The sequence below is a fragment of the Strix aluco genome, chromosome W, assembly GCF_031877795.1.
Source record: "Strix aluco isolate bStrAlu1 chromosome W, bStrAlu1.hap1, whole genome shotgun sequence".
Lineage (NCBI taxonomy): Eukaryota > Metazoa > Chordata > Aves > Strigiformes > Strigidae > Strix > Strix aluco.
This window is the reverse complement of record NC_133970.1, coordinates 24,672,836-24,688,398: the sequence shown is the minus strand read 5'-3', so window position 1 is coordinate 24,688,398 and position 15,563 is coordinate 24,672,836. Positions and strand designations below refer to the sequence as shown.

At 40.2% G+C, this 15,563-nt stretch overlaps 1 protein-coding gene across 1 annotated transcript in view; it reads right to left on the bottom strand.

The window, feature by feature from the left end:
* Positions 1-2,492: 2,492 nt before the first annotated feature.
* Positions 2,493-15,563, bottom strand: part of LOC141917571 (zinc finger protein 366-like) — a 40,709-nt gene continuing 27,638 nt past the window's right edge. Inside the window, exons 4-6 of the mRNA XM_074810883.1 lie at positions 13,520-13,711; positions 8,695-8,869; positions 2,493-6,221 (exon numbers count right to left, since the gene is read on the bottom strand). Coding sequence (XP_074666984.1) covers positions 5,749-6,221; positions 8,695-8,869; positions 13,520-13,711 — 840 coding nt within the window. The 3' untranslated portion in view covers positions 2,493-5,748. The remainder of the gene's footprint in view (positions 6,222-8,694; positions 8,870-13,519; positions 13,712-15,563) is intronic.

The window sequence follows — 15,563 nt, the reverse complement described above, 5'->3', positions numbered from 1 at the left end:
TCCTCCCCCTGAGGAGGAAGGAGTGACAGAAACAACGTGTGACAAACTGACCGCAACCCCATCCCCTGCCCCCCTGCACTGCTGGGGTGGAGGAGGGAGAGAAATTGGGAGCAAAGCTGAGCCAAGGAAGAAGGGAGGAGAGGGGGAAAATGTGTTTTAAAGATGTGGTTGTATTTCTCACTGTCCTATTCTGTTTGACTGGAAAATTAAGTGGTGGTGGTGGTCAAATTAAATTGATGTTCTTTTTTCTTCCCCAATTGAGTCTGTCTTTTGCCCATGACCATAATGGTGAATAATCCCTTTCTGTCCTTATCTCGATTCCCAAGCCTTTTGTTGTATTTTCTCCTCCCCATCCCTGAGTGGTGCTCAGTTGCCCTCTGAGCTCAAACCAGGAGAGTCAGTATTCTCCCTTCTGGCCACAATTTGTACTGAGTCATTCTGGTAGACAACTCAGGCAGCAGATGGCCCAAGTGTGGCCACAGAATGCCTGATGCCCAAGTCATTGCACTTGTATCCAAGATAACAGCACAATGGTGCTTATCCTGATGTCTCAGAGTGGCCCAGGGGTGGCTGCACCATCACAGGCCCCCAGCGTAAGAAAGACATGGACCTGCTCAAGCAGGTCCAGAGGAGGCCACGAAGATGGTCAGGGGGCTGGAGCACCTCCCTTATGAGGACAGGCTGAGAGAGTTGGAGTTGTTCAAACTAGAGAAGAGAAGGCTCTGGGGAGACCTTATAGCGGACTTCCAGTACCTAAAGGGGGCCTACAGGAAAGATGGGGAAAGACTCTTTATCAGGGAGTGTAGGGATAGGATGAGGGGTAACGGTTTTAAACTGAAAGAGGGTAGATTTAAATTAGATACAAGGAAGAAATGCTGTACTGTGAGGGTGGTGAGACACTGGCACAGGTTGCCCATAGAAGTTGTGGCTGCCCCCTCCCTGAAAGTGTTCAAGGCCAGGTTGGACGGGGCTTTGAGCAACCTGATCTAGTGGAAGGTGTCCCTGGCAGGGGGGGTGAAGCTAGATGATCTTTAAGGTCCCTTCTAACCCAAACCATTCTATGATTCTATGATTTTTCAATCCAGGAAGTAATTCACTAAAAGAGAATGGTGTCTGGCTCCATCCCAATTAAATAATTTATAAATTTGACTGAATATACAATATTTTTTCAGACAGGATAAGCAGAATGATCGGATACCAGAAGGTTTATTCATAAAGTGGCTGTTCTCTGTTCAGTTGTACTTTCTTTGTAGGTTGATCATTAGGGAAATTTATGCAATATGATCCAACACTCCATCATGTTATATATTACATATATATGTAATATATATATACACACACATACATATATTACATCATGTATTATATATAATTACAATGGATGCTGGAACAGTGTGAGGAGGAGCAGCAGCAGCAGTAGCATGGTGACCACCCAGCAAAAAGCCATGTCCTCTGCTGCTCCTGAGATTCTAGCGCCCAGTAGAACCAGTGCAGCCACACAGACAAAGCTCCTGTAAGAGCATGCGACCACCCAGGTTTCAGGCTGCAGGATGTGCATGGGGCCACTCCCAGAGATGAAGTGCAGTAACAAGCACACCTGTGGGTGGTGTGCCTAGGAAGATGAACTGCTCTGCCTGGTGGCTGAGTTTCAGGAGGAAGTGGGCAGACTGAGGAGTATCCAAGAGCCTGAGAAGGAGATCGACCAATGGAGCTGTGCTCTGCCATCTCTGGTGCACACAAGCCAACTCGCCATGTTGACTACTGAGGTAGGTCCAGTATCTGTTTTGTGCCAGGAGGAAGGCAACATTGCAAGGGATAGGAAGGGGTGGAAGTAGGTTACGGCATGGAATTGTAAGAGGAACCCCTCCTTACCCTCTCAGCTACCTTTACAGAATAGGCATGAGGCTCTGGGTATGGTAGATGAAGCACATGATGAGATAGAAGAGGAGAAACCTGTGCAAGCACTCTCACCAAGGTCAGATTGACCAACCCCCTCACATCAAGAGCCGCTTTAAAACTAGTGCTGAGAAGAAACAATGGCATGTTATGTTCGTAGGTGACTCCCTCCTGAGCAGAATGGAGGCACCCATCTGCATACCAGACCCTCTTTTCAGAGAAGTTTGTGCCTCCCTGGGGCCTGAATCAGGGATATCACAATACAACTGACAAGCTTAGTACAGCCTTTAGACTATTACCCACTCCTGCTCTTTCACATGGGTACTAATGACATTGCAACAATAAGTCTAAGGTCAATCAGAAGACATTTCAGGGCCCTGGGAAGAATGCTAAAGGATTCAGGAGCACAGGTAGTGTTTTCATCAATCCTCCCAGTAATGGGGAGAGACACTGGAAAAAACAGGCATGCCCAAGACATCAATACCTGGCTCCAAGACTGGTGCCTCCACCAGAACTTTGTTTTTCAGTAACCTTTTACTATATAAAATAGCTAGGGTGCCAAGAACTCCAGATCTATTTCAATACAAAGTACAGCAGCATCTCCAGTATATATTTATTTGCTTAAATTAATACAGTAAATCATACATGCTTTTACATTGAGATAGAGAGCCAGAAACTAAATATTCACATATAGTTGGTCCATTTTTTGAGTTTGGGCTTTAAATAGGAACCCAGTGTTCTGTGTAAAATAAATAGACATTGCATCATTTGAAAAATCTGTTAGGAGTACAAAATGTTAACTCTATTACATTTTGTTCAGCTAAGAAGACATGACATTTTCAAAACTGTTAATAATTATAAAAAACTTCTTGGAATAATAAATATAGTACTTATATTACTTCTTAAGTGTACACCCATAACAGCAGAGTACAGCAGCACCGTATGAAGAGAGAAATCAGAGAATAGCCACTAAACCAATACAGAGTTGTAAAAATGCGAGTGTGATAGCTTTCCTGTAACTTTCCAAGAACATGTTTTATAGGACACAGCACAGGATAAACTTCTATTCTAATATTATCATAGTGTTTTATCCTTTGAGCTGCTGAGCACGTAGCACTTGTCTTTGCCTTCACAGGCTAGAGGCTGTCCAGCAGCCAGAACTCAGGTTCACAAGGAAATGACTGAGTCCTGGTGGCCAGACTCAAAACAGCTCAGTCCAAGATTACCTACAACTTTAATCTCTCAGTAAATGCATTGTATTTCTTTACCCTCAAATTTTATTAACCCAACTTTTGACTTTTCATCCACCTACTCTGTTCTGTAGTGTCTTGCAGAATTCTCCCTGCTGCCTTTACAGCAGAATAGCCTCAAATTTAACAAACCATGTGCCTTCACTTGCCCAGACTCATTATAGTGTTGCCAATTTACCATTCCTCAGCAAGGCTTCTTGAGCATCTGTTTTGGAAAGCATCTCAGTTGTATGAGTTTGCGGTCACTCTTATTTGCTCTGGTGTTCTCCAAGAGAATGAAGTTAGGCTTCATATAATAATGCAGGGAAATGGTATAGATGTGATTTAATATAGATATGGTGGAGACTGGTCTTTAATGTTATATCACAAGCTGAAAACCCAAATAGAAGAGAAGAGTGAAATAGATACTTTTTTCCCACAACATTGCAAGAAAAAGATAGATAGACTCAGATTAGGAAGGAGGAAAAAAAGAAAATGAGTGTCCCAAGGTCCAGGACACAGGCATGTCTCTACAGAATTTCCAGGCCTCTATTAAAAGCAAAATAAGGAAGCTAATCCTTTGAAAATGGAAAATAACTTGGTTATGAAAGCAAATTTCTATAAAGCATTTTCAAAGCTATTAAAAACCAAAGGCTGTTACTGTCTGTTCCCAAAATGGTGCCAATGTAAATACTATGAAAATAACTTATGTTTGTGTGGTGGTTTAGGCCCTGCTGGGGTCTGAGACCACGCAGCCGCTGCCCCTCCCCCACAAAGGGAGTGAAATACAAAGCCCCGGGGCTGAGATAAGGAGAGGTTTAATAAAACAGTGCAACAGCAACACAACAAACAATAACAATAACAGTAATAACAATGAACAGAGCAAGATATATACCAATACAGCAGTGTGAGAGAGAGATCGCACAACACACGCGTTCCCCGAATTTCCTGCGCTCCCGCACTTGGGCGCCAGGATGTGACGTCAGCATGGTATATGAATAACCCGGCTAGAGCTTCCCCCCCACTGCTGGGGAAACTTAACCCTATCCTAGCTAAACCAGGACAGTTTGAAAAGCAAGGTGCTTCACAATGAAGGTTGTTATTTCACTTTTAATTTGTCCCTTGGGGACTCTTTATAAGTGTCTTAGACCCAGCTGCATTATGTTCCGCAGTAGGGAGGACTATCATCTAATCCTTTTGCTTAGGTCACTTGGCACTGCCTCCTTATCTCAGTAATAGTTTTGTTTGCAATTCCTCTGACTGGTCACTTACAGTTTTAGATGAGTTCTTTACTACTCTAACTTGAATTAGCTGTGGGTGCTTGTGAATTAGCTTAGTGTGACTATGTGACTGGGCACAGTCTCAAGGCTTCATTGTAATGAAATATTCTCCACTTTCTAGGAAGAATGCAAGAAAAGGGATTTGCATTATGAATTCTTCCCAAATAGCATTGCCTTTCTGGGGACCTCTACTCCTTTCTACCTGGCTGTATGTTGTGACAGTTGCTTTTGCTCCAATGAGAAGTGAGAATGTAGAAGTGGATAAATTGCCTGCAGCGAAGGTATGGTTGAAAGTGTTTGGGTTAACCATTCAGACAACCCAGAACTGTTTGCAGTGAGTTCCTTTCCCGAGGAAACCGCTGACACTTTCCCTTATAAGGTCTGTAAGAGATTTCTGGACTGCATACTTCCAGTAGACATCATTTTTTGTGGTTATGATGTTATTTGCTGGGAGCTGAGCTCTGCTGAAAATGTCTCCTTTGTTCCATTTGCCTGGAATGCTCTTGATATGTAACCATTTGTCCCTTTCTTGATAAGGATTGTATAGCTGTCCTTCAACACTTTCCAATTTACAGACAACAGCAAGAGCTGCATACCTTTCTGCTCTACCCACTGCAGAAGTGAAGCGACTTGTTAAGTTCAATTCATCTGCATGACCACCATTATAGAAACCGCAACCAGGTACGACTTTTATTATAGGAACTTATATGGCTGTGTTGCAGAAGCTCTCAAATAAGCAAATAACAACCAAAAAATAAAAATTTATTTTCAACACAATTAACTAGCATTCCACAAGCATACAACGGCAGATTCAAATGTCCATGAGAGGAGAACAAAACTATCACCACAAACTTCCTAGGGTTTAGCGACAACCTAAAACGCTCTGTCACTCACCTAAAAAAATGAGGGCTCTCAACCTCAAGGAACTTCTTAGGGCAGCGTCCCGACCCATAGGAACCTCAAGGAGTTTCCTTGGGTGGCGTCCCAACCCAAGGGGAGAGTCCTTGACCGCAATGTGCTGCTCCAGGAGGGGACTAGCTCAAAATGGCTCCCCCAAGGGACTCCATTGTCTGCTTTTACATCAATTGGATAAGTATAAAAATGTTAGTGTTCAATATCTATTGCATTTCTTGGTGACCTTGGACTGCTTTATTCTTTTAATGTACGTGTTTTACCTTAAATTATTTTTATTCATTTGGCTTGTTTATTTCTAAAGACTACTACAAACTTCCAGACTTTGGTAAATTACGGTTCATGCTAAAAGCTATCTGGTTCAAATTTTCCAGCTGTTTTAAAATGTCCATTTAAATGCCTATAAGCATTGTTTATTTTTCCATTTTTCTTCACAGTAATTCTTTCAAACTCTTCTTCCGGTGTTTGAAATACAAATAATCAGAGAGAGAATGGCTAAGTCTGGCCTTTTCAAAGGTGAGGTGTTCTTTCTTGTTTGCAAGGTCTCTCTCTCCTTGGCTTTCCTGTTTGTCTGAATTTTCTATTCTCTTCTCCAGTCCTTCCTCATTTAGCATTTTTTCCTTCTCATTGCAGTCCTTCATCATGCACTTGGGTTTGCCAGACAGATCTTGAACCATGTACAGCTTGTTGTTGTCAGGATGGTACATGCCAGGGCTGTAATGCTCTGTCTCATAGCATTTGTCTTCCTCTTCTTCCTGGCATGAGCTTCCCTTGGCACTCTCGCCATCCAAATGAAATGAGATTCCCTTCCCTTGGCTTTTCTGGGAAAGATCAAAGGGTTCTTCCTGTTCCAAGCTTCTCAAAACATTTGTCTGGGACAGAGAAATTATTCTTCTTCCAAAACCTTGTAGTGGTTTGAGGGGGGAGAAAAGGAACAATTTATATATAGCAAATTTTACTCTGTGATACATGGTTAAAAAATGTGAGATGGCCTTCTATTTAATATTTTACCTTTGTCTTCCACCCAGCTATCTCCAACTACTGTTTACTTCTTTGAGGTGCTGTTAAAAGAAGTACTATCGTATCCACTTCACAGCCAAGTCAGGACACACAAAACATTGTGCTGTACATGCCAGGCACTTGATGAAAGAGCTAGGAATAGAAGTGAAGTGTCCTGACCTCTTGTAAACTATTTTTGCCAGTGAACCTACCCACTTCCTCCTTCCTATTTTTTTTTTTTGAATTAACACTTTGATCTAAACCATCACATGTCATAATCAAAGTCCCAGTTTTTTTACTTTTTTTTCCAGAGGAGTGGAAGAGATTAAAAACATGTTAACGTATTTGTTCTATGGACTCTCTGGTTAAAAATGAAAACACAATCAATGTCTCGTCAGTCTACGACTTCCGCTCTCCTTGATTTTTCCTCTCTCATCTAGTGCCACCAAAAAAGCTATATGCACTAGATAATGTTTCAGCTTGAAGAAATCATTATAATCAAATGATGATTTTGAGTTGTGCAGTATAAATCCGAGTGTGGTCCTGGATTTAGTTTGTCTTAATATTTGTCGGAGTGTCTCCTTTCTGTTCCTCTTACTGGAAACCCAGAAATTACCCAGGAGGCATCTGTGAACTTAAATATGCTCTGACCATCAGGATGCACAGAAGAAGATTCAGACACTGCAGGCATAGTCCATCTTAATTGAAAGAAAGATGACAGTACTGGGGTGAGGATTTCACCCAATAGCAAAAACCTATGATTGCTTAGTTTTGTTTTTTTTTTTTTTTTTCCTCAGTAATTGAATCCAGCTTCTGCGGGATTTATGCAGCCTCACTAGATACAGCTGCTACTTTGCAACAGGTTGTATTTGTTAAAATGGTTCATGAGTAGGTGGCAGCCCTCAAGGGCTGAGGAATCTCTGTACGCTGAAAAGTGCTTAGGCTGTCTTCAATTACAAGTAATTGTGTAACTAGCATGGTGCTGTAGGAGATTTATAGGGAAAAAAGAGCCATTTATATTATTATCTGTTAGGATCTTTGTAAATTTTATCCCAAATGTCATTAGAATATGTGTTTTACATATGTGCTAGGCTGCCCTAAAGCCTGAATTTGAGTAACACCAAGAAATCTTACCCATGAGCGAGTTATTCATCCAGAAAGTCTTAACAAACAAAACATCTTGGATACTCAAACTCTGAAAACAATCCCCCCTTAATTCCCCCACTTCTTTAGATAGCATTGACATGTGTACACACATGAGGCTGATTTTAGGAAGTGTATGTGGTGGGCAAGAGGTAGGAAATGCTTTGCAGGATACCCTGAGTGGTCAAAAATCCATATGCTTTGAGATGTGGGAGGAGCATCTCCTCCTGTCTACATGCTTCTTTGTAACCTGGGTCTGAGCTTATGGCCTTTATCTAACATCAGCTATGTCAATATATCACAGAATAAACATATCTTAAGCAGAAAGGCTCTTGAATGTAGAGCCATTTGGGCTTCCATTCCCATTCCAGACTAGAATCCAATAAGCAGTGAACAAGACCTGTGAAATCTATATTTTTGCTTGTCAGCTTTGAATGTATTTACAGTTCATCCCCATGTTTAAAACCACAGGGATGTACCTCAAAAATGAGAGAAAAACTATAAACTCCTAACCAGATGTGTCTGGGGAAAAATGTCTGCTTGTTCATGGCTGCTAGGCAGTGGTCTGTCAGCATCTGGGAATCAACCCCCCCAAACTGTAAAATTTATTAAAAAATAATGGAACTACACCCTCAGTCAGGAAGATCAATGCAATTTCAGCCACATCCTCCAATCATTCCCCTGGCCAACTACACATGCCACAGTCTCACTAAGGCTGAGTCTCCACCAGCTCACTCCTGTTTGTGTCTCATGGGTACCCACATGCTGGGAGAAGCTCTGAGGTGATGTGGATACTGCACCTTCCCTACAGTAATGGGCAGTCCTGGGATTAAGTACAAGAACGTTTGGTATAGCTTGATAAACCCTCTGCTCTACTGACTATTTTCCCTAACACTTGACAACAGAAACCTAGAGCACTAAAATTATTTCCTTTGTGCTCACAAGTACTGTCTCATTTTGTCTCCATCTACTACTCCATCTTGGTCTGTACCTCTGTGTCATCAGATATCTAGTCTGAAAGGTCTCTGAGACAAGGGTCACTACCTTGGGGATCTCTGAACTATAGCACTGGAGTAATATAGATAGTTAATAACAACCTCCCAGGCTTATGGGATTCAATCTCTTCCAATCGCATTGGATCTATGGTACAAGATCGTAGATCTGTGATACAAAGCCCATTTGGGTTTACTGATATGTACCTTCAAACCTCTCAGAGAATAACTGAAAAATATTACCTTGAGAATGAAATCCTCTTTCCATGATGCTGTGTTTGACTTTCACGTGCCTGGTTAGGTTCCCCTTCAAGGTGAATTTGCTGGGACAGTAGAGGCACTTGAAAGGCTTACTATCTGAGTGCAAGTGCATGTGTCCCATTAAATTGTGCATTCTGTTAAATTCCTTTCCACATAGCTGTCAAAAACAGTAAAAATTAAAATTATTTGTTCATAGGGGTACTTCCAAGGAGAACATTTCTAAAGGAAATATAACCTACCCTTCTCAACTTGAACCCTGGCAGCTTCTGGCTGCAATTTGTTTTTCAAAGACAGAGGCAAAAAACCTACAGACAAGAATATGCAGTTAAGTTTGATCTATCTAGGGCCTTCTGCACTGCTGCCATTTTTTTTTTTAATTTGGCAACTAGGAGAGACACACAGTCAAGGATTCCCCAAAATCAGGGAATGTTATTGTAAGGAGGAAAGAGGCTTAAGTATTTAACCTAAAAGGCTCTTAACTTCCAGATGAGAGTAACAAACATATCAAGCAGTGTACTCATCTGGAAGAAAATGATTAAAAAGTAATTACTGAGATTCCACCAAATTTTTGGTCCAGTCTGACTTCTGATTTAATTTATTTTGGCAGTACAGAAGGTCTGCTACATTACTTTTTGATTCAAATTCACAAAGCTATCACCTGGAATATCTGGATGAAATGTAGGTAGTGGAATGATCCTCAGTGAAGTAGTACTGTATCCTTTCCTTTTAAACCATCTCTTGAGGGAAAATGGAAACAGTTAATTAATATAAAAATTTGAAGTGGTATTGGTTTTAAATAAAAACTAGAGCTGAGTCAATGTTGCAAAAAGGAAGTCTGGAAATATTCACTTGCTTTTAAAAAAATATTTACTTCAGCTGCATTGGTTCTGTGATTTTGCTAAAATGAACATTCTAGCAAATAAATTTATCAGCAAAGTGGAAAAAAAAAAGAAAAAAGAATAGCCACTGAAAATGAGTTATTAATTTGTAAAAGTAAGATATCAGATTCCAAGGGTCATCCATCAACGTAGGAAAGAGGACTGTCTCTCTTTTGCATTCAAAGAAAGCTAATCTGCCAGATGACTTATATTCAGTGAAATGAACGCACCAAAACCCATTCTGAAAGTCCTGGAAGGAAACAAAGAGGAAAAGAAGCGCTGATGAGCACAGAGAATTCACAAGGAAGGACACCAGCTGATTATATCTTGACAGCTGCTGGAACGATCTGGCTATAAGATTGCCCAGAGAGGTTGTGGGTGCCCCCTCCCTGAAAGTGTTCAAGGCCAGGTTGGACGGGGCTTTGAGCAACCTGATCTAGTAGGTGTCCCTGGCAGGGGGGGTTGGAACTAGATGATCTTTAAGGTCCCTTCCAACCCAAACCATTCTATGATTCTATGAATAGTAATACCTCTCTAATACCTCTTAGTAGAAGGCTTCTGTTTATCTGCTTGGCTGACCTGTGCTCTCACCAGCTTTTGCTTTCTGATAGCTAGGTCTTTATTTCTCTATCTAAACTGGCAATCAAGGAAAAATCAGGTTGAATAGGTGAATGGCTAGAGTACTTCATGCAAAACAATATCTTTATAAGATATTGAGTAGTAAAATGGGTCTGGTATGAGCATTTTTTTTCTGTCAAGGCAACATTTATTTCTCTTTCTTCATAATGAAAAGAGAGGGGACTTCCTAAAGGATCCTTACAGCATAAAAGTTTTGTGTCTCTGAATAAAGGGGGTAGGTTTTCCATTTCCCAAAGTCATGCACAGTCTTAGGGATGTATAATATGTTCCTGTCCTGAAATCTCCTCTGCGGACATGAGGAAAAGGTACCAGAGTAGAGAGGTGTGGCAGGAAAATGAAAGAAATGCAGGTATGAAAATTGTTTTTCAGAACCATGTCTCTATGTGGCATGGTATCTGGGTAAGATGTCCCTTTCAAAAGGCACAAGATGAGTTTCAGATGAATGTCCATGATTCAGAGGGTAAAGGGAGCAGGTTTCAGTCTCACATGCTGAAAGATGGCAACTCAGAGCTAGCTGTGGTTCACATCTAGTGCTTAAGCAGCAGCCTGAGTCTGCAGACCAAACTAGGAAGGTGTACAAGATTTTCTTCCTCTGTGACAGAACAGGGATGTGAGCACTGATGAGCAGAGTGTGAAAGATGACCCAGAGCCAGTTGCATGGGAGGGAGCTCCAGTAGAAGTCACCACAGAGCACCTTAGCACTCAGGGAGATGCAAAGCTCATGCAAGAAATCTTGGAATAGCAGGAACGTCATGGTTTACTTGTGGAACTTTTGTTAGGCTCTCTAGTTTAGACAAAATAGAATTCAAGCCCTGAAGAGAAAGACAGCTGCAAGTCTGCTGAACACACTTTGATGCACTGGCTGGTGAAATGGACTTCAGTACAGTTTGCTAGAAAACTGAATTAGTTCAACACTAAGTTTTGTCTTCCTAAGCCACCACATCACCCTTCTAGATTTGTCAGTCTGTTTTGTTTCTTCCCAAAGTATTTACCTCTCACATTTTCTTTGGTTTTGACTCCTGATCTAAACCTGTGATTTTAGATGGGAAAAAGTGGAGTTCAAAACATCTGCTGCAAAGTGCATTTCACTAGTCTGGAGAAAACTTCATTGCATTCTTTATTACAGGTCTGAAACATTATTGACTTCAGCACTAAAAGCAACTGTAAATTTCATAGGAGCTTCCTCTGCAAATCAGAATTAGCACTATTGCACCAGTTGGTGCAACTCCTTCAGAACTCTTCAGTGTTTTTGTTCAAAACAGAAATAAACAAGGAAGCATGGGCTCAGGCCTTTAAAAGCTACAGAGAAGTTCACTCTTCAGAGAAAAATCAAACACAGGCCCAGGCTGCAGCTGGATGAAGAAACAGAAGGGGCAACTGCTACACCCTCACTTCAGATAGTCTGTGCTTAGCTGTGATTAGACACATAGGAAAGCCTCATGGGGTTTTTTTTGCTGTGAGAAAAAGGTAAAGAAGAAAACGTTTCATGTGGTGAAGTAGAAAGGCTACTGCTGTGCTCTCTTTCCCCTGCATTCTTCTTTTCTCTTTTTTTTTCTTCATAAGAAGGGTGTTCCTTTCCTCAAAGGGAAAAGGAGAGAGAGAAAGACTGTAAACTGTACAAAAGGACCGTGAGAAAACAGGAAGTTCTGAAAAGTGTAAGAGAAAGCAAGATGAAATCTATTTGCAGGCAGTTCCCCGGGGGACATGTGAGCCATTGTTAAGCAGGCTGTTCATACAGCTATATCCTTCCTCCTACTGAGGAGAAGCTTGGTGCCAAAAGGCTGCTATCTGGTCATTGTCTTAACCCTCTGAATACCAGCCAGAAATACTTGCTCAAGTCTTTCAAGGGCTCTGCCAGAGAGACAAGGGATGTTCCTAATGTCAAAGAGCAATTCCTGATTCTCCTTTTGCTTATAGTTAGGATCTCCACTCTGTTCAGGGGCATTGATGTTGATTCATACCCCTTCAGCCATAGGAGAAATTGGTTCACTGTGCTTACTTGTTTCTTTCCTCCTAGGAACATTGGGTGGGGACAGAGAAGTAAAAAAGATAAGAAGAATGGGTGTTCCTGTAGAGCTTTTGTTACTGGCTGGAAAACATACTGTTGGTACTCCAGTTCCTGGCTGGCTTTGCTTTTATTTTTTCAAAGTTATCAAAGCAAAATGAGGAAGTAAAAAAGATTCATTTTTATATTTTCCTATTAAAATTATCACCAAAAAACATATTTTCCTATGACATTTTGAAATTCTAGATTTTTCAAGAAAAAATAATTTCAGCTTTGCTTATTGATGAAAGGCTCCTTTTAAGAAAATATTTAATTCCATAAAGGTGTTGGATGAAAGAGTTCTAGAAATTTCTTCCAGATCAATCTTCATTTGCTTAGGCATAAACTGAGTAATACACTCCATATTTATAGGCCTCTTAGAGCAGATCAAAGTGGGAATAAAACCTACAGCCTTTGACTTCACAAGGTATGACTACAATAATGAACCAGATGATAGGCAGCAAAAGGAACAGATGTAGTGTCCAATACTGAATAAGAATATAAACATTCATAAGGAAGAAATTAGAGATGAGCACAGTCAAGAAAGCCAAAGCCTTGAAAGTTTATGGGGAGGGGGGAGAAGAGGGGATGGAAAGCAAGTGTCTAGCCTCCAACGTTCTGGAGGGAGGTAGCAAACTGGAATTCTCAGTGGATCCTAAAAAGGCCAGAAGGTCTCAGAGGCCGTTTCGTTAGGGTACTGATGTCCTGCCCTTAATTTCAGTCTGGTAATTACATCTGGCCCATTCAAATCCCTTCTGCAGTTCAGTTTTGCTGTAGCTTTCTTTGAGTCCTTCCCTGATCTGTTGCATAGCATCACTGTGTGAAGTCGTGGTTGCTGCTTTTCCATGGTCCTCTGCAGGGTGCATGAGTTGATCTATGTGTTTAGTCAGTGTTTCAAGCTATTAAGCACTTAGACTTCTGTTTGGATAGCTGTACTAAGCAAATGTCAGGTATGTTTATTGTCCTCAAACCGTAGTGGCATTTAAATGCTAAGTGGAAAAAAATATTTGAGGATGAAAGTTACTGATATTGAAGGGGAAGGGAGTAAATCACAGATATTTACCTCCATTATTTTGTGCTACCTAAGCAGAACCTGGATCAAGAAAGGAAACTAGACTGGTTTATGCTAATTTAAATACAACTGTAGAATGTGTTAGCTTTTCTAATTCTAATACTTTACCAGGTGATAACACCACAGAAATATCCAGTGGGTTTATGCATCTGCCACCAAAGGAGATACACTTACCTTGCATTTAAAGGGTTTAACATCAGAGTGAACAATCATGTGGGCCTTGAGAGTCTGCTTTTGCACAAAGCTCTTGAAGCACAAATGGCATTGATAGGCTCTGATATTGGTGTGGATCAGGACATGTCGCTTCATGTTGGCCAGCAGAGTAAATTCCCGGCCACAAATTCCACATTTGTGCTCTTTCACACCCTGTAAGAAAAGGAAAAAATCAGAAAATTCTGTAGATGGAATATTTTCTAGATAATTTCATCTTCAGTACAGCAATATATGAATTATTCATTCTTCAATAGCAAAGCAGGTAATAAATAATTTTGCTTTTAACATAATTTGCTAAAGTAATAGATACTTATTTATGTTTTCTTGGCAAATTCTTACAGGAATCTGAGAAGCAGAGAGGGAAAACAAAATGTAAGCTTAATGAAATAATGAGTTTTGTTTCTATCAATAAGTTTACAAATCAGTGAGACATAGTAGCAGAGCTTCTCTGTCCTACTCTGCTGCTTATGTAAAATATTGGTCAAATGTGTACACTTATTGACCAAGAATAAAAGCTAACCAGTTAAGAGACTACAGTAGTGCCTGCCTATGGTAATTGAGCATCATTGGCTTCTAAAAAAGACCTGTCCCTGTTTTGAAGAAAACTATAGAAAATAATCTGAAATAACCAAGAAGTATTCAAACAATACCACCAAATAAGGACATACATGTTACATTCAAGGAAGAGACAAAACTACATACTCTTAGTGGGACTTGCACTAGCTCTAATGGAGTGACCCCATTTTATCTGCTGTTTACAGAGAATTTCTAGCACTCTGTGTTCCATCTGGTCACTTTACTAATGCATAATTCAATGTTCTTGGTCACACCCATGTGGTCTAACTGCCAGCTCCTCAAAAAGTCATTTAGATACTAAGAAAATCAATGAATTTACCACTAAACACTTTAAGAGTTTGAGTATAACTTGCTGAAGGTAATGAGAATTTACTAGTGAAGTGCTAAGAGCAATTACACCTCCTGCAGGCCCCCATTACAAAGATGACTTAAAACAATCTCTACTTTTGTACCAGTAAGTGGTTTCCATAGTTAATTGCAAAGCTAAATCTGTGAACGTCAACAGCAACTCTAAGTGTCTGTTTATCTGATGTGAGGCTACATTTAGGCAGCTAAGTACTGTTAATTATGATCACAGCTGCAGCTGTGGACAAAGAACCAGAAGCTCTCTAAAGGCTCAAGGACATTGCATTTCCTATGATAAAAAACTATCAAGTTTTGAATTAGTAGAATTTTGCAAAAATTAGAGCAGAAAATTATAAATTAGAAAAGAGCAGAAATTATAATAGTGTAGTAGGGAAGAACAAGCAAATGTGGAAGTAGAGGTTGTTTTTTAAGAGAAAATGTGTCTATTAGACTAAAATGCTGTAGCTTTCTGTTTTTCATATAAAAGCCAAAATTCAAGTGTTAAAGGAAAAAGTATTCAGGACTGGAAGCAAATTTTTATAAAACGTGTGAGGTTTTTGACCTGTCTTAATAACTTTGTTGTAAAGATGAATAAACTAATTTCAGACATTGTTGAATGAAACACTTATATTTTTCCTATTTTTTAAAATGATCCTTTTGGATGTGTTCCAAAGCCTGTTCCTAGTCTAAACTGACACTACTGACAGCAGTAGCAAGACTGCCCCTTGATACTAATTGGCTGGGATTATGGTCCTGCTTGTCTACTTTTATTATCTGGCATTCTGGATAACTTATGCGCAAAGGGGAATTTTTATTAGGTTGTTTTTTTTCCCTAAATGTCTTATTATATTGATTCTTCAAATTCTGATGAGTAATAATATACTTTCTTTTGCTGCATACATACAGCCTACTACATATCCACCTACTCCCCAGTTATGGGAAGCAAAGCAATAGATTTGTTTTTCAGTAGTAAATTTCTGTTAAAATTTCAGGGGGGTTAGCTCTACAAAATTATATTATTTTACAGAAGGTCATTCTGAAGATAAACCCAGAAACAGAGATACGTGAATACAATTTTGGCAAG